The 24,310-nt window shown below is 36.4% G+C and overlaps 1 protein-coding gene across 1 annotated transcript in view; it reads right to left on the bottom strand.

Annotated features, from left to right (window-relative positions):
• The window catches only part of LOC123288843 (phosphatidylinositol 3,4,5-trisphosphate 3-phosphatase TPTE2-like), a 35,136-nt gene extending 11,632 nt beyond the window's left edge, over window positions 1–23,504 (bottom strand). Inside the window, exons 1-11 of the mRNA XM_070520231.1 lie at window positions 23,460–23,504; window positions 22,119–22,280; window positions 20,688–20,807; window positions 19,101–19,200; window positions 18,894–18,957; window positions 18,111–18,175; window positions 13,840–13,900; window positions 12,949–13,030; window positions 12,757–12,845; window positions 5,467–5,528; window positions 3,590–3,670 (exon numbers count right to left, since the gene is read on the bottom strand). Of these exons, the coding sequence (XP_070376332.1) occupies window positions 3,590–3,670; window positions 5,467–5,528; window positions 12,757–12,845; window positions 12,949–13,030; window positions 13,840–13,900; window positions 18,111–18,175; window positions 18,894–18,957; window positions 19,101–19,200; window positions 20,688–20,807; window positions 22,119–22,249 (855 nt within the window). The 5' untranslated portion in view covers window positions 22,250–22,280; window positions 23,460–23,504. The remainder of the gene's footprint in view (window positions 1–3,589; window positions 3,671–5,466; window positions 5,529–12,756; window positions 12,846–12,948; window positions 13,031–13,839; window positions 13,901–18,110; window positions 18,176–18,893; window positions 18,958–19,100; window positions 19,201–20,687; window positions 20,808–22,118; window positions 22,281–23,459) is intronic.
• Between the last annotated feature and the right edge of the window lie 806 nt (window positions 23,505–24,310).

Raw genomic sequence — 24,310 nt, forward strand, 5'->3', positions numbered from 1 at the left:
CTCAGTTTAAGTGGAGATGAAAAGTCTAAAGTCAGCATTCCTGATTTTTTTTCTATACATAGAACTTGTTAAGGAGAGTAATTAATTAAGGAAACATTTATTGGATGACATTATATGAATCTACATACATGCCATTATAGGCGTTTTTATATATGTTGCCTCACGACTGAATATCTACCTTAAAAAAAGATACTGAACTAAGTGCTGTGGGGAAGGAACAAGAAAGGAGCCAGGTGTTGCTTATAGGCTGCTATGACTGAGAGGTTGACCAACCAGAACCAACAAAGCAGTTTCAACAACATTACAGTGAGATGCAGCTAACTGCAACTGTGAAAAAGGTCGATCCAAGGGTAGAAGCTTGACTGTGACGGAGTTAAAGGAAGGCTTGTGGTTTGGTGGAGAGTCGCCTCCTAGGCATGAGAGAACTGCAGATGTGAAAACTCAAGAGGAAGACTTCTCTAGGCCAGTGGTAGATACATATTCTTCTCTCGTTCCTTCACTTTGCATTTCCCCAATTCTATTTTCAAGGAAGCCCTGTCCTTTTTAGTCTAGTTCTTCTCCTGTGGCAGGCTGCTCACAAGGGCTCTCTCCTTGAATCTTTCTTCAAGAAGCTGAAGAGTTCAGGTACTGAATCAACTGGACTTAAAAGTTCGCGGACTCTTCTGCACCCAATGAGAAGTGTTAAATTAACTGCCATACTTTGCATTGGAAAGGGCCAGTCAAGGGAAGCGCTCTTGCAATTTCTTAACTCAGAGGTGGATGAAATGTAGTCTGTAGAATGGCCCACAATGCAGGGTCAGAATTTGACGGTATCTGAGAATTACCTCCCCACATGGAGGGAACTCTGTCCTGGGGCTTTGCCAACACAGCTCAGAAACCTGGGGCCGGGTCCTTGTATTGCTCTCCCAGTGAATCAGAAAAGATTCTGTTGTAGCCTAGGGAGTGCCAGTTCTGGACCAAAGTTAGAGAAACTGTGCATGACTACAGAAGAAATGGGGAAGGGAATCTGTACAGCGAGAGTCCTTGAAGGAGTTACATCTCGCGTCCCCTTGGCTTCTGCCACTAGATTCTTGATCTTTCATTAAAGGATGTAACCCATCATGGCCCTAAAGCTGCTCTTACTCTCACTCTTCCTTCTCCTTCAGCCTAAAACAACAGGGTTTGTAACAGAAGTTAATAAGACAAGCATCTATTTAGTAAGCATTCACTACAAACAAAGGAGATACTATAAGAGGTGCTTTGGGATGCCAAGGTTGGGAAGATGGGTAAGACATGGGCCTTGTCTGCAAAAGGGGCAGAGAAGTCACCACTTCAAATAGCTAGAGAATAATATAAAGTCACTTAGTCCCTAAAAGAAACACAAAGGGATATAAAAACTGAAAAAGCAAGAGACTACATCAGGCTGGGAAGAGAAAAGGACTCCAGGAAAAAGGGTCCACATGAGCAACAGCATGTGGGTATAAAGTGGTACCAGGCTGAGAAACAGCAAATGGTCCAAACGTGTTAGAGCGTAGGACATGTGAATGTACATTATGGAAGAAATGGCTGGAAAAATAAGATCTTGATGCCAGATTAAAATGTTTATATTTGTTGCCCTTGGCAGAGGGGAGCCATTATGGATTTTGAGCATGGAAATGTCATGATTAGAGCCGGGCTTCAGTAAGTTCAAGTATTACTTTTAGCCTATAGCTTATTACTATCTTTTTTTTTTCTTGGGTGTGGCAGAAAAGTATCAGTGGATAAGGCTGAGTTCTTTTGCCCCAAACTAAACTTCTAGAGCCAGCAGTTACTAAATTTCCAGAGCCAGCTAACAAGGCCAAGGTTATCTATTCAGCTCCCATCACTTCATTCAAAGAAAACTTTCTTTCACAGCCGCATCCACATCTACTTAACAATTGCCAACCAACTCTCACTTCGGTTTGAGAGGCAATATAGAAAAGGCAAAAACAGATGAGATGCTGTGCAGAGGATGGGAAATAATGGGCTTCAGAGTCTGACAGATCTAGACTTGAGTTCTTGGTTCAAAAAAATTTCACTGAACTTCAATGTTCTAATCTGTAAAATGGGAATCACAATGGTGCCCTCTCATGGAGTTATTGAGAGTATTAAAGGAGATAATGAATACAAAGCACTTAGCCTGGTTCAACAAAGTCTAGTATGTTGTAAACTCTATAGGATAAATGTCCAAGTTCCTTCAATAAACAAAGTACAAGGAATAAAGAAGAGAGATGGAAAACCTATAAACTAAAAGAGACTTAACAGACAAAGAAACCAAATGAAATGTGTGGCCCTTGTTTAGACCCTGATTGAAACAAACTAAATTTAAAAAAAGATTTAAAGATAATTGTGGAAATTTAAACATGGAGTAGACATTTGAAATTATTAAGATATTATTAAGGTATAATATTCTTAGATGTGATAAATGGTTTTAAGGGTTTTTTAAAGAGTCTTTATGTTAGATGTCACACTAAAATATCTGTGGGATAAAATGATCTCATGTCTGGGATTTCCTTCAAAATAATCCAGGTATAGAGAAAGGATGGAGAGTGAGTGTGTGTGTGTGCACGCGTGCGAGGAGAATGGGGAGAGAATGGATGAAACATGGTTGGCTATATGATGAAATGATTGTTGAAGTGGTGAGGTGACTGTAAGGAATTTATTATATGATTGTCTTGACTTTTTGTGTGTGTGTGAGTAAGTTTCACCCTGAGCTAACATCCATTGCCAATCTTGCTCTTTTTTTTTGCTTGAGGAAGATTGTCCCTGAGCTAACATCTGTGCCAATCACCCTCTACTTTGTATGTGGGATGCCTCCAAAGCATGGCTGATGAATGGAGTAGGTCTGCACCTGGGATCTGAACCTGCAAACCCTGGGCTGCAGAAACAGAATGTGTGGAACTTTAATCACTTGGCCATAGGCCGGCCCTGTCTTGACTTCTTATATTTGAAAAAGTCCACAATAAAATGTTTTCAAAAGGAAAAAATAGGGTAATAGCATATATTTCACATGGGTTGTCTGAATATTAAATGAGCTAATATATGTAAAAGTACAATAGTGACTGGTATATAATGGGTTTTTGAAAAATGTTAATTTCCTCTTTTCTCTCTCTTTAAAAACACAGCCTCCCCATCTCTCTTTCTCTCTCTCTCTCTCTCACACACACACATGTGTGCACATACACACTTGTGATGTTCTGCAAGGGCTGAATTGTCCCAGTAGGGGTTTGTGAAAGACTCAGTTCCTTTCTGCAGGGAAATAAAAGGCTGATGACTTTAGATATTTTCAGAGGTCTGGAACCTTAGAATTGGACCTTCCTACTTTGGGAGGGGAATCAACTCCTGAATTCTGTAAACAATAACCAATATAAAATGGAAAGCAGGATGCTCTGGGGAGAACTCAGTGCTTGCAAAGCACAGGCATGCCATAGGCATGGCTCTCGGGCCCTGGGAAGGAGCCAGGCCTGTCACGGGGCACCCAAGTGCTGCTACCTGATCACCAAAGGAGAAAAGTCTGAATGAAACTAAGTAATAGGCACCAATCTTAACCAAATTCCCCAAAGAACCCACCTTTTTTTAAAAAGAAACTTACCTGGGAAGGAGTTTCTACTCCCTGAAATTTAGAGCTGCTGGTTTTATCTGTTCGTCGTTCGCCAAAATAATAAAGGCTCTCCTATAGAAAAGGGGACAATCCAATCATGGCTCATTTTCACTTTCCTTTCCTATATAAGGTATTCTTAAAGTTTCCAAGGCACATTATTTCCTTAAATCAGTGATCTTTGGGCAGAGGCTATCCAATATAACAAAACTAAGAAGGCAACATGAAGGTGTGCTCTCATCCAAAGGTTGATAAAGACATGGAGTTTCAGAGTTGGAAAGACCTTAGAGATCATCTGGTCCTTCTTCCTACCTTTCCACTTTACAAATGGGGAAGATTGAGACCAAAAGAAAACCAAGTGACCTGTCACGGAGACGTATGCAGCCAGTTGAGAGAGCACAGGCCCACAGCATAGGTCTCTGGCTCTCAGTCTAGGGCTCTGGGTCAGTGGCTTTTGATCTTTTTATTTTTTTATTTATTTTATTTTATTTTTTTTTGAGGAAGATTAGCCCTGAGCTAACTACTGCCAGTCCTCCTCTTTTTGCTGAGGAAGACTGGCCCTGAGCTCACATCTGGGCCCATCTTCCTCTACTTTATATGTGGGACGCCTACCACAACATGGCTTGCCAAGCGGTGCCATGTCCGCAGCTGGGATCCGAACCGGCAAACTCCGGGCCGCCAAAGTGGAATGTGCACACTTAACCGCTGTGCCACCGGGCCGGCCCTGATCTTTTTATTTTTAAAGCTACAATCTACATTAATAAACCTAGGACACACACACACACACACCCCTGAAACAAAAGTTTCACAAAATAATACTACCATTTGACATTTTCTATTTAATCTATTTTATTTTATTAAAAAACATGCTGGTCACAACCCAATAAGTTGATTTACAACTCACTGATAGATCATGATCCATAGTTTGAAAAACACTGTCCTAGAACATCCATTTTATAATTTGTGTGTCTCAAATTAGAAAAAAAGAAGATGGTGGAATTAGAGTGCTGGGCATTGTGCATAACCCACAGCTCCTCTTATCTGGACTGGCGGCCAAACGAGGAGCAGAGCTGCTGAGAGTGTGTCCTTTAAGTGGTAACCTCTCAGCAAGATCATGGCAGAAAAAAGACTGACGACCCTACTTAAAGACGTAGAAACAGCCCACTCTGTCTTCTCACAAATTTCTAGAGGGCACAGACCCCACATATACTGAGTACGCAAAGATAATAATATTCGGGCAAGACTGCTCTGAGTTGAAAAATGATACCGTCTGTCTTCCTAGCACTTCTGAGGATGTTTAAGGTCCTTTGGAGAATTTACCTCATCAATCTTGGTACTATTCTTGTGAGGAAGGAAGAATTCTGCAGTTGGTGGGAGTAACAGCAGATCTGGGACTAGGGGAGGCGAGTAAAACCTCTAGATTGCTGAGTATTTGTACAATTGCATAACTTGGACCTTACTCATCTCATCTCAATCCTGCCCCCATTGAGTCCTGTTTCTATTTAAAATGTTGCTATTGTATACATCATGGAGTTTTTGCATTAATTTTTATTTTTGAAAGTATTGAATTAGAATATTATTTATCTTAATTACTAAAATTTTTGGCATTCCCTTAATTTTTGTGCCCAAGGTGAGTATGTCACTGACAGCACCCTCATCTTGGCCCAGAGTAAGAGGTACCTAGGTTAGTTACTAACTAGAGCAAGTTAAACAAGGATGTATTAAAACCAAGCTTTCTAATAACCACCTCTCCAATTACATTTTCATAAGTACCATGACTCAAAGGATCATCTTAACATCCTACCAGTAAGGTTTCAGAACTAGCGAATTCAATCAGCACAGGACAGAGTTGATAGTAACATCTTTCATACCTCTGCAGTTACAAATATTTCACAGGCAATCAGGCAGGCACAAACCATAGTACCAGTCCGTCCTGGAAAAGAAAACAGTTAGTTCATGAACCAATGTTCATGGTAATACTTGGTATAAAAATACTCTTAGAAATATCCCAAGAGTTCATTTTGGATTGATTTTCTTTCACTCTGAAAGTGCTTGTTCAAAATATTTCAATTCAGAAATAGCCAAAGCTGTTTCACTGCTCAGAGGTTCCACCTGGAATTCTGCCCTAACTCTGTGCATGAACGCACATGGGCACACCTATACCGTTCTTGAGTTACTACTGCTGGGGGCTGCAGTAATAGGCAGAAGCAATCAGCTCTGCTCTAGGACTCCAAAGCTAAAGAGCTGCTTACCAATTAAGACCTAATTACATACCCTGTTTTTCTAACTAAAAGTACCTATAAAAGATAAAACATGGTCAGAACCCAAAACACTATCGAGTATTTGAATACCCTTTACTCCTTACATTTTCATTAGAGTTTTTAAGTGTGTTACAAAACATATATGAAAGTAAAAAGAGTAGTATAATGAACCCCCATATACCTGTTTCCCAGATTCTATAATTATCATGTTATATTGCTGTACTTGTTTAATTTCTCTTCCTTCTTCCTTCCTTTCTTCCCTCTCTCCCTCTTTCTCTCTCTTTCCTCTATAGCATTGTAAAGCAAACCCTTGATTTCATGTCATTTCATTCTCGAAGTCTCTTATGTTTTATTCCAATTGATATTTTTGTCCTGCCATACAAAATCTGAGTTTAAAAAACATGTTACTTTTATTTTTACGATGATCTGTAGCTTTTGTCTTAGCCAGTATATGCTGAACTTATTTTATGTAATTCCAAACTTACTCTTCTAACTTGAGATGCACTCTATTTTCTAGTCCTTTTTTGTTTGTTTGTTTAATGGACTACTAAACTTATTTTGCAACCCATAGTTTGAAAAACACTATTCTAAGCCAAGTGCTTCCAAAGAGGACTTTGTACCACCGTCTGCTATTACAAATAAAAGCTTCTTGCTAAAGGAAGCTACTGACCATTAACAACCTGGCTCTCAGTTGTATAGACTGTTAACATTTCAATTTTCAAGGACATTTCTGGTCTCTATAACTCTGATATTTTCCCATTTGAAGAAAACTTTTGCAGATTCATGTCCTTGTGACTGTAGACAAGTACAAGCACAGACAAAGTAGATGCTCTCTCATCCAGTCAAGTCGTGTACAGCGGGGAATCGTAAAAATGATACATACTTGCCTCCAATATTTTATTTTAACTTAAAACATAAATGTACATTCATTCACTAAACTTCTGATATTGGACCAAGGTTTTAACATTTTGAGTGCCCCCAACTGGAGTTTTTTCTTGGAAAGGCCAGACTCATGGTATAAACCATTGCCTCATCCATATTTCTAGCTTCAGATTCTTCCGAGCAATCTAAGTGCAGGATCCTTCTAGATTTTACTACTGGAATTTTTCTCCCAATGTTTTACATTAGTCGTACTTGCATTTAATTCAGCTGCAATTTTGGTTGTAGGCAGTCAGCTTCATTGAATCTTCTTGAAACATTCAACTTAGGTTTCATAAAATTGTAACTCTTTCTGTTCACTCTGACATTTTACAGATCTACATAATATTTGATTATTTGACATAAGTATAATAACAAGTAGAACTGGCAGACACTGGTGGAAGCAGAAACACATAGGCATACTAAAAAGAAGCATACTAGCTACAAGTTTTCAACATGCCAATGGACACCAATAGGTGTGTTTATGGAGGGAATGGAGAACATGAAATAATCCACCAAGTTGGTCAGATGGAAGTCGTAAGAGAGCTTTTGTTATCCTGAAGTCGGCAAAAGCATCTTGCACCTCTAAATATAATACAATTTTTGGCTTTCATAATGATAACAACTAACATTTGGGTAATGCTTTACAGATCTCATATAATCTTTACAACACCTCAGTGAGGTAAACAACCTGGCATAAAGAAACTGAGGTTCTGTAAGTTTAAGAAACTTTCACATAGTCAAATAGCTAGATACCTTAATGCCAGCTTATATGACCTTTTGCAACAATCCTTAAACTTTATTCTTTCTCAAGTGGTGTCCATCACCCTTCCTCACAATGCAGATCTTATATTTCAAGTTCTTGAATCTATAACCAGAGCACTGAGGTGATTTTCCAGACACCAAGAGTGGTAGCTCTATGTATGTATGTATATATGTATGTATGTATGTACGTGTGTGTGTGTGTGTGTATCCCTTAGAGTTGTTTAAAGCATTTAACATGTAACTGAAGCAATTTCTCATTCAAGATTTTCAGACCAAAATAGCCTTTTGTCAGTTTGACTGCCTTGCTTGATACAATGAATGTCTCAAATGAAAATGTACTTTGTAGCATCCATTAAAAAAGACTTTGAAAGAGCTAGAGACGCTTAAACATTCACTCCTATTATTTAAATAAAAATATGTTCATTGTATATCTACTAGAAAAAGACTCAGGAAAGATAAGTCTGCTGCTAAAAACTGATAGCATACCAGTTGAAGGATAACAATAATGGCCAATATTATCAAGCCATTGATACTTCTTTCAGATAGATAATTTTCACATTTCATTTAATCTCTAAAATAGGACCATGAGGTTGGAACTGTCATCATCCACATTAGAAAACTATTAGAAAACTAAAGCATGGAGAATTTAAGTAATTTACTCAATGCCGCAAAATTCTTTAACGGCATAGTTGGGATTTAAACCTAGATCTTTCATTTCAAAGCCTGTGCTTTTAATCATTATGTTTTGATAACTGCAACTTTTCAATTTCTTTTCTTTTTTTTTTTAGTCTCTCAACCGGGAAAAAAAATCCAATTGAAAAGGATAGACTAAACATTGGTAAAAGACATGTATAAAAGATAGCTGATGGAGCTGTGAGAGAGTTCTCAGTTAATCTAGTCCTTGGGCCCAGTGGAATTATTTTCCAGAAAACTTAGAATTCCTGACTGGACAAACTTGCAAAAGAGATTCCTCAGCATCCCTGGATATTCCTTATGGTGGAGAGCAGGAGAGGTGTGGATAGCCTAGAGCTGATTCATTTCCTGCTTTGCAAATCAGGAGGTAGTGCATTTCCCAAATTGTAAGCCAGTAACCTTGGTGTTAATTTAGGGAGAAATTTTAACACAAATATACTTAAATGGATTTGTTGCATACACATAAAGAAAAGCTATGATCACTCAAGCCCAATGTGAATTTTCCAAGTTCTGGTGGATTTATTTCACTGATACTCTCTTGATACTCTTTATACCCACTTTTCCCTACACATCTGTACGCTCACAGTACTCCTTGTGTGACGTCTCTGCTCAAATGTCTTTGTATTGGTAAGACCTTCCTTGACCATCTACATATCAGTTAGCAACCTCTCTCCCATTACATATTCTCCTTATTTTTATTTTTTCAATTGCACGTGTCACCATCTAATACACATATTTTCTCTGTAAACAATAGACTGTGGTCTCCATGGGAGATGTGCATGTATCTGCTTTGTACACTGTCACATAAATGCATCTAGACAGGATCTGCTGTTCAAGGCATGAATGAATATATTTGCTCTTTCAATTTATCTTGTCATCCAGTCCCATGGCCACTCATTTTTCTCATTTTGTTTTCACTTCCTCATCCACCTAGAAGTATGACGGACAATTTCACTGTTGGTTTTACCAATACTAAATAACAGTGCCAGTAACATTGCCATTCTTGCTTCTGGTCCTTTTGCTGTGCCCATTCTGTAAAAACCTAATACTGGGTCCATTTGGGCACCCACTTCCTCCATTCCTACACCAGAAATGTAGAGACAACAGAGATGCAGAAACACCAGAGATACAGAGAACCGCTGGAGAAAAATCACACAACTTTTCACGTTGGTAATAATGTCAATTAATGGTCTGACACTTAAGCTAGACCCTCACTGCAGCCAAAACACTTCTCAATGGTGCTAGTCAGTTCTTTTTCTTGGTTCCCTTAGAATTTGGTTGAAATTTTCCCTACATTCCTTAGGTCGCCAACCCAATTGCCTTCCCACTGACTCTGAGTTTGTGTCTTCATTTCTTTCTTCCCAGAGGCAGGATCTCCGATAACGTGTTGCCTCCCTGAATCCCCCTTACAAGCTTCCTGTGACTACATCTATTCCTGTGACTACACCTCTTCCCTTGAATCTCCCTTGTGAGGAGTTTCTCCTCTTAATTCAGCCAAATCCTCCACTTGGGCTCTGGATCCCATCCCCTTCTCTCAACTCCGGGTTTTGACTTTATCAGGCCCTACTCTTCTGTATCTTCAACCACTCCCTCTCTTTGACTCCTTTCCCTTGGCAAATAAACATATTCAGCTCCCCTTACCCTATCTTATAAACAACACTCACTATCAGCCCCAAATGCTCAGACAACTAACTTCTCTCTGTCCTTTTACAGACAAGCACCTTGACTCTCTAGTCTACACTTGCTATGGTCACTTCCTCCTCATTAACGATTCTGGTGCTGGCTGTCTTTAGACTCTATTTTAATAATTATAATAGCTACCATTTACTCACTGTTTACTATGTATCAGGCGCTCTACTACACAGTGTAATATGCATTACTTCATTTTAATTTCTTAACAATCCTTTAAGGTAAGTATTACAATTCCCATTTTACAGATGGGAAAACTGAGGTTTTGAATGGCTATCTAACTCACCTAAATGGTTAGCGATGGTCCTAGGTTTTAAATCTGGACAGTTCAATGCTAATTATCCCACCATTACCAACTGCATAATAATATGCACACTTTGAGAAAGACTGTTCTACATCAATGTATCTATCTTAGTCTTGAGCTCCTTTATATCCCACTGATGTGACTGCCTTTTCCAGTCACCTGCAGGCTTGCTTGACTCCTCTGGTCTTTTCAGTATTTCTTCACTGCACCTGGATCACTGTTTTTGGAGTTTTCTTTGCTGGACCCCCTTTTTTTTTTTTTTTTTTTCTTCATCTGAGGTATTTTGTTATTTATCTGGCAAATCTGGCAAGGAGGTTTCTCTTACGTTTTCCCATAAAAGATAAAAGAATATTTATTCTAAGAAATCTAAAGAGTTTTCTTTACAAGGGTACTGAGAATATTAAATCTGGGTACTCTTTGCATTAAAGTTCAAGAAATCTAACAAAGATGATTGAAAGTTAAAAAGACTATTTCTAAATCAAGATGATAGTTTGAGCACCAATGATAGATTGAAAACTTCCACCTCTGTATCAAACATATGGAAATGATAAAGAAAAAAATGGCTGAACTCAAAAATAAAAAGGCAAGGAAAACTCAGAGGATCAGAAATGGAGAGAGGAGTCAAGCTGGTAGGTAGGAGTTGAAGCCAAGAAACCTCAAAATAAACTATTATAGGAAAAACAAAAGGGTGAGAGGATCCACAGAATGCAGGAAAGTAGATAAAAAGAAGCATAGAAAAATTGTGGTAAATATAAAACATATAGCTGAATGTCATAAATAAGTCCAAATATGTCAGCAATTGCAATAAATACATTGAAAATGAAGATACTGAGATTGCATTTTTAATGATGCAGGTATATGCTCTTTAAAGAGACATATCTAAACCAAAATGACACAGAAAGGTTGAATGTAAAATGACGAAAAATTTATAACAGAAATAACCCACTGAGAAGATATAATAATCATGTATTTGCATGCACCTAACAACACACTATGAAATATAAAAAGCAAAAGTTGATAGAATTATGGGGCTGGCCCCGTGGCCGAGTGGTTAAGTTCGCGCGCTCCGCTGCAGGCGGCCCAGTGTTTCGTTGGTTCGAATCCTGGGCGCGGACATGGCACTGCTCATCAGACCACGCTGAGGCAGCGTCCCACATGCCACAACTAGAAGGACCCACAACAAAGAATATACAACTATGTACCGGGGGGCTTTGGGGAGAAAAAGGAAAAAATAAAAAAATAAATCTTTAAAAAAAAAAAAAAGTTGATAGAATTAAAAGAAGAAATCAACACACAAAATAGTTGATACAAAGAAATAGTAAAAAAGAAAAGAAATACTAAATAGAAAGATTTGAGTAATATAATTAATAAGATTGATTTAATGGATAGATAGATAGATAGATAGATAGATAGATAATGGATAGATAGATAGAGGAAAACTGATACGAATGACAATTTAAAAAAAAGAGGCTGCTCTGATGTGCACCAGCTGAACACCAGCCCTCCAAACAATCCTAAAGGGAAATCGATGAAAGACATGTGAACACAGAATAGTCCTCTCTCAGAAAAAAGAAAAAAATGAAATTTGAAATGAATGTTTTCCTTCAAGCAGGGAATTAGCTTTAATTAAAAGAATAGTGAAGCCAATTGCTTGAAATTATAATATTTTAGGTTGAGCCATGTGAAATGGCCATTTTTATAAGTAAAAGATGGTCCAAAACTGACAGTTCCATGTGGTTCAACCTCTATATTCTTCATTTATCCATGGTATTGTAAATTGCTAACATATACAGAATATTTCAACCTGTGGATCTGGAGACAGAACTTGCCTACTCACTAATGGGCTTGAAACTAGTTTTCAAATAAGACTAAAACTTGATTCTACTCAAATATATACGGCAGTTTTAAAGAGTTATGTTTTCCCGGAATTCAATATAAAAAACCATTTTACGGCTCACCAAAAACATAATTCTTTGTCAAAAATTGTGAAATATGCTTGGATGATTATTAAAAGTCTAAAGTTGAATGAGAGAAAATCTAATTCAACTTAAATTGGTTAGATTTACTAACAGCTTTTTTTTTCTCATTTTACACCCACCAAAATCATCTTCTTTGTATCATTACACTATAAAAATTCCAGTAGATTTGGTTTTTGAAATAGCATCACTGTTGGTTCCCTTAACTTTAAAAGCCTCTCACAAAGTTTAAGAACAATCTTAAATAGAACACAAGTGCTCAGTTTCTAAACACTGTATTTTGACAGATTATTTTAGCAAATCAAAAATGAAGAAACCAAATAGTCAATAACAACGGAAATTTCTTAGTTTTTATTCCTATTTTCTTCCCTTCTTTACTCTCTGCCTTCCTCCCCTACTCCCCCCTTTCCTTCCCTTTCTTCAGTCTTGAAGCTAATATTAAAAAGTGTTAACAATTATTAACACTGATTAATAGCAGTATGTCTTGGTCTTGTACCTTAATATGTTTTTCACATTTCTCTAGAAAAAGAGAAATAAAAAGAAAAATGTTTTTACCTTTTCCACCTTTACAGTGAATCACCACAATGTTTCTTTTATCCTCAGCCATCCACTCAATGACTTCCTTCGAAAGAGTCAGCATCTCTCTGATTTCAAACGTAAAATTTTTAGTTGAATTAAAGTACTTCAAAAAAATTGAGCTCAATTCATTTAGCCCTCTTCTGACAGCCAACTTGGCAAGAAACTTACTTTAGAGTGGGCACATTGTGATCATCAATCATGATTCGATGGACCCTGTGGTGGAAACGCTTAGGATCGTAAGATCTTTCACCTAAAATAGATGATGAATGGGTCATATCTCTATATCTAATAAACAAAGTAAATGATCAAGTTATGAATAAGTTATGCTTTTCTGTTAGAAATTCCTTATTCACCTTTAAAAGGAGCTTTCTGACTGGCTCCTCCTGCTCTAAAAGAAACTTAAGGGTCTCAAAAATATAAGGACAGTAGTGGTTTGTCCATCTTGAGTAACCTAAGTTCAACCTATTTTGGTTTGCTTAATAGGACTTACTTTTAATTTTCTAGCAGGCTACTCATTACATTATTATAGGGTAGTTAAACACCACAGAGCAGAAGCAAATGTGGTCGACCAAAATGTTTGCCTCCTGAAAATGATAATTTAATGTAAAGGAAGAGGAGAAAATCAAGAAAGACAAAGTAGTAAGCTGAGATATAATCTGTTTTCTACACCGTTTTCTTTTTTTTCTGTGTAGGGCCCTGCTCTCCTCACACCCCACTCCTAGTGGGTTAGAGAATGAATTTGTTGAATTATCTGTCTTCAAAACAGGAGCTGGCAGGAAAAACAGAAATATTTTCTTCACCTAAAACCACTAGAGCATACAGACTCCTAAAATGGCTCCGCCTCTACCCCAGCCTCCTGTCTCGCTCACAGGGCACTTCGTGCTGTTGAGCTATCTTTTCCCACCAAATAGGGCCAAGAGCAAGATGGAGATTTTTTAACTCACTTCCCACCACTACCAAATACTTATGACTAAATGAAACGTAAAAACTGAATCGTCTTCTTACATGCAGTGATTTGTTTTCTATCTATAGTAGGAAAATATCTAGTTAAGTACGTACTGCATAGATTGTAGACTTGGTAGTGGTTTCGATGCTTGGTATCCAGGAACCGCACAACTTCCTAAAATCGATGGACACATATATTACATATATCCACATGCCACCAACATAAGCCACTTCCTAGGAGTAGCCTGAAATGGTTATTACCTTTTATTCACTTGTCCCTCACTTAGCACCTTTTAGGGGAGATTCAGGGACTATAAGAGTATGTGCATTCCAAATCACATCTAACCCACTGATAGTTTTCAAATAGCCCACAAGGTTGTGCTTGACTACCCTGATTAGCCTCTACTATAAATACACATTGTTTAAAGATACCAGACAAGGAAATTAGCTGGTTGACTAGTTTTAAGTGAATTTATTCCTACTCATTAATTCGCAGTACTATATGATTCTTATCTAGATCTAATTCTACATAGATATGTATTTTAGATAATGATCTGGATTTTACAATCTACCTAAGCACTACTTAAATAAATAAATGCAAAAAATGTATGTATGATTGTGTGTATGTGTGTGCATGACAGAAAAAGATAAACACATTATGTCAAATTTTAGATAAATGGTAACAATATGGAGAATTTCTTGGCTGATCTGTGTTTTCTTATTTTCTAAAATGAATATATATGTGTGTATGTGTATATATGTGTATGTTATACACACATATATGTATATATGTATAACTAAAAATAATAAATTGTGGTTATTATTTAAAATACAGTTAATATCACCATACTAATACAACAATATTTCCAGCAAACTTATCCAACTGCAACACACACATGTGCATGTATCTCTGCCAAAAACAAAAGTGACTGTAAAAAATGTCAAAAATTGATTAGTACAGTACCCTTATAGCAATGTTTACTGGCTTAATATTGAGAAAAAGAAAAATTAAGGTATCAAAATGATCAATTTGTTAAATTGGTTATCCCTGTCAGGAGGAAATAATAAATCAAAAAGAGAAACACTCTGAGTCTGCATAGCACTGTGGTAGGGGGGATAAATAGTCTTACACGTGTCAAAAATGTGTGGGATCCCTACACCAAGATAAAATCCAGATGGACTGAGGTATCAAATATACAAAGCCACAAATATCTCTAAGAAATGTAAATGAACATCAATCAATTCTTTGGATGAGGAAGAACTAAGGATTATCAATGGAAGATCAACAGATTTAGGTTTGACTTCACAAAAATTTGAAACTTCTGTTTAAAAAAAGCCACAGTACAACAAACAAATGACAGGAGATTCTTCAGTAAAATTGAGAGAATAAGGACTATGCCTAGTGTAATCTATAAACTAGTTATAGTAGTACAAACTAATAACACAGTAACAACAATTTAAAGATTACTCTCTCACCCTATAGATAAATAGGCCATAAATAAAAGTGTCAATTCACAAAAGAGAAAATCCAACTGGCTAACAACCTACAAAGATAAATATTTAGCCTCACCAATAAAGATGCCAAAACAGTAATGGAATGCCATTTTCACCCATAAAATTAGCCTTTCCTTTTTAATGAGAAGACCCAATGCTGGCAAATATGGCATGAAAATTCCTTGCAGGCCAGTTAATAAGTACATTTCAAGAAAAGAAAATTGAAGGTTAATATCTCATTAGTATGTACAAAAATTTCTAAATAAAATATTAACAAATAGAATCTAATGATGTATTAAAAAGGATAATACATTAAGACCAAAGGGGGTTTATTCCAGGAATAGAAAATATTGTTTTAATATTCGAAAATCTCAATGGAATAAGAGAAAAACATTTTGATTATCTCAGTAGATGCAGAAAAAGTATATGATATATTCAGCACCGATTGATGATTAAAAACTCTTAGCAAACTATAAATAAAATGGAAGTTTCTTAATCTGGTAAAGGATAGCTACAAAAAGCCTCTAGAAAATATCATTCTAATATTGAAATAGCTAATTCTTTCTACCTAAATTTGGGAACAAGGCAAGGCTGTCTACTCTTACCACTTCTATTCAACATTACATTGGAGGTCCTAGACAGCTGAATAAAGAAAGAAAAAGAAATGAAAAGTACAAAAAAGTGGGATTAAAGTAGTAAATTACATGATTATGTATGTAAAATATCCCAAAGAATATACAAATTAATTATTAAAATAAATGCATGAATTTATGAAGGGTGCTGGAAATACATACAAAAATCAGTTATATTCCCAGCAAATAATTAGAAAATGAAAATTTAAAAATACCATTTAAAATAGCATCAAAATCCATCAAATAGGGATAAAGCTAACAAAAGATGTGGAAAGCCTGTACAGTGAAAATACTGCTAAAAGAAATTAAAGAAGACCTAAATAAATTCAGAGATATGTTATGTTTATGGGTTGCAAGACTCAATATTTTTAGATGTTGATTCTCCCCAAGTCAAGCTATGTAGTCAATGTCATCCAAGTTAAAATACCAGCAGGGTATGTGTGTGTGTGTATGTGTAAATTAACAAGCTGATTCTAAAATTTATATAGAAATTCAAAGGACCTAGGAAAGTCAAGATAGTTTTAAAGAAGTACAGGTTTCCTGGGTTGGTGAGCAGGTGGAAATGCTCACCGGAGAAAAGTGAGAGAAAAGGGAGCCTGGAGAGGGTTTAGAAGCTTTGTGCCCCTTCCCCCATGCATTGCCCTATGCATCTCTTCTATCTGGCTGTTCCTGAGTTGTGTCCTTGTCTAATAAAGTGGTAATCTAATCACCAAGTAAATAAACATCAAATGAAGATGCTGTGGAAGCTGAGGAGCATGAGGTAAAAAGACTCAAGTTTGACAAAGAAGGAGAAGTCAGAGAGATGGCCAAACAACTTCAAGTGAAATTTCTTCAGTTATGATAGAAGAAACAAAATCATCTTCATCTAAGAATAAAGACAAACAAAGTAGTTGTATCAGGCAGCACTGTACAGAGCAGGATGAAGAGGCAGAAGAGAGTCTTTAATGACATCAACAGAAATGATCCCAGAAAGGAAAAAAGTCAAGAAAAAGAATCTGATGCCTTAACTAACTGTGAATGAAGAGACTTCTGAGAAAAATAACCAAATGGAGGAATCTCATTGGTCTCAAGCTGAGAAAGATTTACATTCTGAAGGTAGTGCAAATATAAGGCCCTGTAAGTAGCGACTGTGACTGCCATGAAACAGAAGAATTAGTAGGATCCAATACCAGTAGACGTGGAGAGATTCTCTCAGAATCATCCATGGAAAACGATGATGATGCCAGAGAAGTCACTGATGAACCAACAGAACAAGACTATTGGAAACATTTAGATGCAGTATTTTACATACAGTTCTAGTTTTATACTGTATCAAATTCCTATGTAATAAAGCGGAGGTTTAGTTTTACAAGAGAAGTAGGTTGTAAAATAAAGTACTTTATGGGATACATCCTGAGAGAGTTGTTCATATAGGAACAGTGAATTATCAGCTCCTCTGGGTCCTGCTTATTATTGACAATTTTTGGTGGGCGGAGTCTGGTTAATCAGTGGTTTGTGTATAGATTTTTTTAAATTTAGAATTAAAGTTTTTAAATGGGAAGGTAATAATTACAATTTTTAAACTTTGAGGACAGTATCACATTTAGTTTATACATACGCAAGAAAGCTTTTTGTCTTGTCTTTTTCTGACAGCTCTAGAAGTTTTCCTATTTTGGTCATAGTTTCAACATTTTACCATGTGAATTATAGGGTTTTGTGGTAGTTATATATTATTTATATTTATAAATATACATTACATATAATTCATCTCTTACAGAAACAGAAAAATATAAAATTTGCCTCCTTAGAATAATATTGTACATTTACATGTAATCTATTATACAGGGTATATTATATCACACATATAATAACATATTATATAATATAACATGTGATATAATACATATTATAATAAAATAATAAACATATATTATGTTATGTAATATGATTAAGTACAATTATATTTATATAATATATACCATATAATATATTATATATAAAATATATAATTTTAAATACAAATATATGTATATTATTCTAAGGGAGGCCATGTTATATTTTTAATCTTCTATAAGAGATGAATTTATATTATTATATAAATTATATATATTTATAGATGGAATAATATATATGTATATATAATATGCATTAAATTTTTTACCTGAAAGAGTATATTTTTAGGAGAATACTGCCACCTACATGTTATAAGTTATATTAAATTTATAACTCCATAGTCTGTTTACTGAGAAAAATGAGCATTTGTTAGATAAATACCCTTACCTTAATGGGATTCCTATAGAAAGAGTGTTTTCCAGAAGATGGGAATGACATGGCAATAATACGCCCTGGAAGTCAAAATAGTCACTATTACAGATGTTATTATACATGTGAAACAATAAATGAGAACTTAATTTACATATAATCAGACTCTTTTTTCATAAAAAAGAAATTTCAGGATTGAGAATGACAAAAAAGCTAACTAACCCTCAGAATAATCAACATAACATATTAAAATATCCAATATAATGACCACTAAACTCACACAGTGCTCCCAAGACTCAACTGCTTCCAGCCAAATGCAACAGATTTGTGTCGATCTCAGTCTGGAGCTGCCCCCATGGTGAGAATTTCTTATCTGAACACTAAAGAAAAAGGAGAGATCTGGGATCCAGCAATCGTGGGAACTCCCAGGGTGCTCCAGTGCTCCTGACTCAGAAACCTGAGACCTACAAAGGGTTCCAGCAAGAGAACAGGTCTCTCTGAGATCCTTGAGACCCAGGATAACTATTAGAACTCAATAAATTCTAAACCAAACAAATGGAGTCAGCTGAAACTTCCTTCAACTCCCTGTACTGTAACCAAGTAACCCTGATTTGGGATGACAATGGAGATTTTCCATTGTCAGGGTTAAACTACAAATATGTCACACTACCATAGTGGTAGATGTCTTCACAGATAAAGAATGCTTTAGACAAGGTAAGAACCAAAATAAACATATAATTACCCACACACAAGAAAAATGTGAAGTTAATGTAAGTAAATCAACAGTTAAACTTCACAAACCAGTAATGTAAGTGAGGTCTAAGTCAAATCCATCCTTCCTGTATCGCCGTTTGTTTCCTGAAACCTGAGAGTTTAAAACAATCATTAATTTGTAAAATATAAATCAACATAAAAATAAAGAAGATTATATACATATCTATAACACTCGCCAGTATTTCCTGAAACACAAACATTTTTCTGAATCACAAACATGTTTTGCCCACTTACCATCCTTCTGGTCAGTATTTCAAGATGTCTTTTTTGGTAAGCCAGATGAAAAACTCTCATCAGAATGATAAGTCGTAGAGGTCGAAATATAATTGCCAATCTAACAATAAATTTTAAAGATCCATTTTTACTACAGAAATAGAGGATTTTGTCAATATGGACTAAGTCTTGAGCAGTGATTCTTAACCAGGGGCAATTTTGTACACCCCACCTATCCCCAAGCCTCTCACCCACTTACCCAAGGGATATTTGGCAATGTCTGGAGGCATTTTTGGTTGTTGTAACTGTGTGCTGAGGGGGTGCTACTTGCATCCAGTGGATAGAGGACAGAAAAGCTGCTAAACACCAATGAACAGGACAGCTTCCATAACAAAGAATTATCTGGTCCAAAATATCAATAGTGCTGAGATTGAGAAACTCTGGTCTAGAGAGATAGCTATATGATGGATGCTTAGAATTTGTGGATTTAACTTTTGTAGCTTAAGATGAGCATGTTTCAATCTTTTCCCCATCAAACAAACTGAGGGTTCTTGTTCACCTGTGTTACTCCCATCAGTAACAGAGGTTCACTACACTACTAACACACATCAGGCAGGCAGTAGATTGAGATACTTCCCAAGTGTGCTAGCTACTGTCTCTCCTGCCATCAGAAAAAAAACACAATGGCAGAGAACTGATGGTTTGGACTAGTGCTTCTCTAACTTGAGTGCACACACTGATTCAGTAGGTCACTGGGGCCTGCGGTGTTTTCCTTCTTGCATTTCTAGCTCTTAGATGATGCTGAGGTTGTAGGTCAGAGGACCATACTGGCTCCAGCTATTTTCAAACAACTCCAAAAGCCTATCGCATAACATCAAGTTTCACTAGCACCTGAATTGAAGTCCTGGGAAGCTGGAGTGCAGAAAGAAGCAAGCTATTAGACTAATAAATAAGCCTAATGAGCCACACAACATCTACATCCCAGTACGCATTTGTTCTTCTTTTCCTCATCGCCAAAGTAGAAAGAAGAAAAGCCATCAGTTCTTCATACACATTTCAGTTTCCTGATCCCCAACAGTTCTGATTTTGCCTCAGCTTTCTTCATTCCAATGATACTGCAAAATTCCACCTCTGTGTTGCTATCCACGTCACCTGGTTTTCTGTTCCATTTGCTTTTTGAGAGAATTATCATTGGAGTCACTCAAGTTTTGCATATGCTCAAACCAATACTCTCTTTGTTATAGGAAAAACCCAGGAATTTCATGTGTAAGGAATTTGTGATTGAAGCTTAAACGGGAATTTAGTGGGAATTTCAAAGTATAGCGAAGTTAAAGTTAGTACAAGAGGCAAAGTCCCCAGTTTCTTCTTTGAGTGCTCCATCTTCTTCATTCAACCAAAGGTACGTAGTGCGTACACCCTTCATGGATCCCTAAATACCACCAGCCTTTAGTTTCTAAGTATGTGGAAATTTATCTAAACATTTCATTTTCAAGCAGCTTATAAGGCATAGAATCATCACATTCAGAGTTAAAAGATTATACAAAATGAAATCCATAGAAAACGCAAAAAAAAAAAGACAGTTTAAGAAACGTGAATCATGTCTCTTACCTGGGGATATCATTAAAATAACTGAAGTCATAAAAAATGTAAATTATATCAATCAGTAGAGTCAGCAGAATAATGACAGCATCTAAGGAGTTAAGTAAATCAGAGAAATATCGTTGCATCCTATAATGTAAAACAAAAAATACAAGTTTATGCTCCCCCGAAGAAGAGACAGGGAAATTTTAAAAGCAAGAATTATTTGACTCATCTCCATTAACAATTCTATTTTAATGAATTATCTAAAATGCATTTACTAGACTAGACTAAGAGAAAAGTATTCATATTCATTATTTTATACATATATATGACAAAAGCATAAATATTGCAGTTTAAGTTCAGTTAAGACATATAACCAAACCATCAAACAAGAGGCAAGCAATGCCTTCACATAGGTGGGAGAGAAAGGTGGGATGTTGGAGAGTACTGTTGGGCAGTGGAAGCTGAACATGTCACAGCCTTAGAGCAACCGCGGCTGTGAGGAGGGCAGAAGAGGAGCTTGTGAGAGGCAGACAGGTCCACTATTTTGGCCTGCGAACTCATCATCTGCCTTTGTACCTAGAGTGGAATCCCAATGGGCTGGTAGGGCCTCCCCTACAAAAGCTGAACTTGCACCCACTGCACCTTCCTCCCCCCAACGCTGGCTCCTTCAGCTGTGGGCACTGGTGATCCGCGGGAAGGTTCTAGGGTAGCTTCCACTTCTAGGGTAGCCCCTTTCAGGCTCTGAGTAACCCGGGAGTGGGCAACTGTCCTTAGCTCAAAGGCATGAGGGTAGAGTTCAGGAGGAGAGGAATCAAGCTGCCTTCTGAAAGGCTCTGGATGAAGTGAGGCCAGGGAACTTAGTCTCTGACTTCCACAGCAGTCCAGCTCTAAGGCTTGGCTTACTCCATCCACCTTCTCAGAAAGCCAGCAGCGGAGAAAATCAACTGCTGCCTCACTACTAAGCCTCGCTGACAGGATGAGCATGCCTCAGATCTCCTGTGTACCTTAACAAAAGTTTTTATTTTAACTGAGTTAGGGGATTGTTCACGATCTATTTTCTAGTATTTAATATGCTATCAGATTTTATTTAGATTCAATTCTTAATGAAAGTATTAATATTTATACTTCACATACATGTTCCTCTTAATAATGTGCATGTAGACACATCAGCTGCCTTGTCCCATTTTGCAAACCCATTAAGCTTTACCTGTTGGAGGAACCATCTAGAATACATTATTGGAGACTAGAGTGACAGTTACAACAAAAATATTAAAGCCCAATCTAGTAGAAATTGGGATTTGGATAGTTGTTTCTCTGGTGGACCGTGCCTTCGAGGAGAATTATTTTGATAAAGAGGGACAAATTTGGTTGTGTTGACCTGGTAATTACTTTGGGATGCTTCTCATAGCACTACAAAATAGCTTTATATGTTTTTAAAAAATTAATCAAACTTACCCTTCTACACATACTCGAAGAAGAACATCCATTAAAAAAAATAAAGCAATAGCTAAAGAAATTGAACGATATTCCAAAGGAATATACACTTTACTATCAGAGATGAATTGATCTGCGATGATAAGAGACATGTCCACAAAGACGAGCAAGATTCCAAATATTCTAAAACAAACAAACAAATAAATAAACAGAATAAAGATGAATTGGTTTTCACCTCTATAGTTAGACTACATTTAGCCCAGGGATCTGATACTAAAATGTCATTATTTAGGATTAAACTGTCAGTGGCAGGGAGAACTGTGTTGTCTTAGAATTTCAACAAAATTACTCAGTTTTCACCCAATAGAAGCATTTAGGAAAATAAAATTCCCACAAAACCACTTCATGTTATCATGCTCCTTTATAATAGACACATCAGACTAACCCTCCAACATAGAACTGTCAAACTGAATTAAAATTACTTATCTCTGCTTGTAAACTCTTCTTAAAATTCAAGAACTTTACAAGAGGTCTCTACGAATTTCTCATAGTAAATAAAACCTCATTAGTCTTGATAATTATTAAGAATTTAGTAATAAAAACCAAGTGAAAGCATGACTAACATAAGCCCTAAAAAGACCACTTTGACCAGTAAGATTTTTTCATCAGTGAGATTTTCAGCAAGTATATGATTACACATTAATGGATGTTTCTAGCATATGCTGGGCACATGAGAAGGACTTCAATTCCAAAAATATATACATGATTGAACTCTAAAGTAACTCCGAAGCCTTTCTCTTACGTATTCTAAACACATTATCCATAAATTGATTACACTATTTGTAGAATCTATGAAGATGAATTAATTAGTCTTCAAAGTACTTTTTTCCAATTGCAACACAAATTAAAATATTATAAATTTAAAAGGAAGCAAGTATATTGCGTGAAGCTGTATGATAGTATGAAATCTTGCCATCATGTGGAGAAGAAGCCTAAATAGAATGCTTTCAGAATTAAGGAGTAATTCGAGACAAATAAGGTATTTAATAAAACACTTTACTTGTAATTGTAGAATTTTAAAGTGCATGCATCATTATTTTTACTTTTCCAGGTAGGAAAAAACATACTAATATGTTACCATTAGACTTAGGGGAATGCCGTTTCTTTGCAATTCTTAATGTTCAGGTTAAACTAACCTTCCAAGATAAATTAGATTACATTATATGGGACACGGGGGCTATTTAGTAACATACTGACAGTGGAAATGCTTTTTTTTCTCCTCCTAGATCCTTTCTCATTAAAACAAAATTCACATTAAATGGATACATATTTAATTACCTCTTTTTTTAGGGTCTCACATACCTGATTATGAAAGATGATACAATTAAGTGTATAACTTTCTTAATCTCTTGGCTGCAAAAAGAAGTAAAAATAAAATTCAAGAGTTTTCAAGTTTATCACAGATTTCTTCTAACATATAATATGAATTTAACCAATAAACAAAGGCCTTTATAAATATAATTTTAAAAGAAAATTCTTCAGAAGTTGCATAACAAGGTGCTTTTTACTAATAACTAAAATTTTCACATTTCTGCTTCATGATTTTTTTTTTACTTTCATATGTGGAATATGAATAAAACACCAAACTTTAGATGTCTAGTAACATTTCCTTTGCCTATAAAGCCCTAACCCCACCTTTATGGTAATATTAAGCTTGGCGTCATCAACTAAAGCAACATAGCGTGGAGATAGAGGGAGTGATAGGAGAGACCTGTGTTCCAGTTCTCCCATGAATGAGCTGTGGGATCCTGGGCAAGTCATCAAACCTTGGCCAGACCTATTTCCACAGCAATCAAAGAAGGGACTTCAGGCGTGGGTAGGGAGCACCCATCTTGTCCTGTAATATTCATCTCTTGAAACAAGACATCCCATGAATATGACAGTTAAACATTAATGAGAGTCACATTTGGAGATGCAAGTGCTCTTTGCAGGTAATTTAATAAGGAATTTTAATAAGATGCATTTCAAAGGAGAAATAACATACAGACTGGGCTCCTTCCATTAATAGGAGGAGGAAGAGGAGCCTCTTTGATGAACTCCACAGTTATGCCTCATTTTATCCTATGGCTAAAGACAAGGTAGCCACTGGGGTGCAGTTTCATGCCCTGCTGAAGCTTCCAACACAGGACACAAATTCCACTCCAAGTGGGATC

The sequence above is a fragment of the Equus asinus genome, chromosome 11, assembly GCF_041296235.1.
Source record: "Equus asinus isolate D_3611 breed Donkey chromosome 11, EquAss-T2T_v2, whole genome shotgun sequence".
NCBI lineage: Eukaryota > Metazoa > Chordata > Mammalia > Perissodactyla > Equidae > Equus > Equus asinus.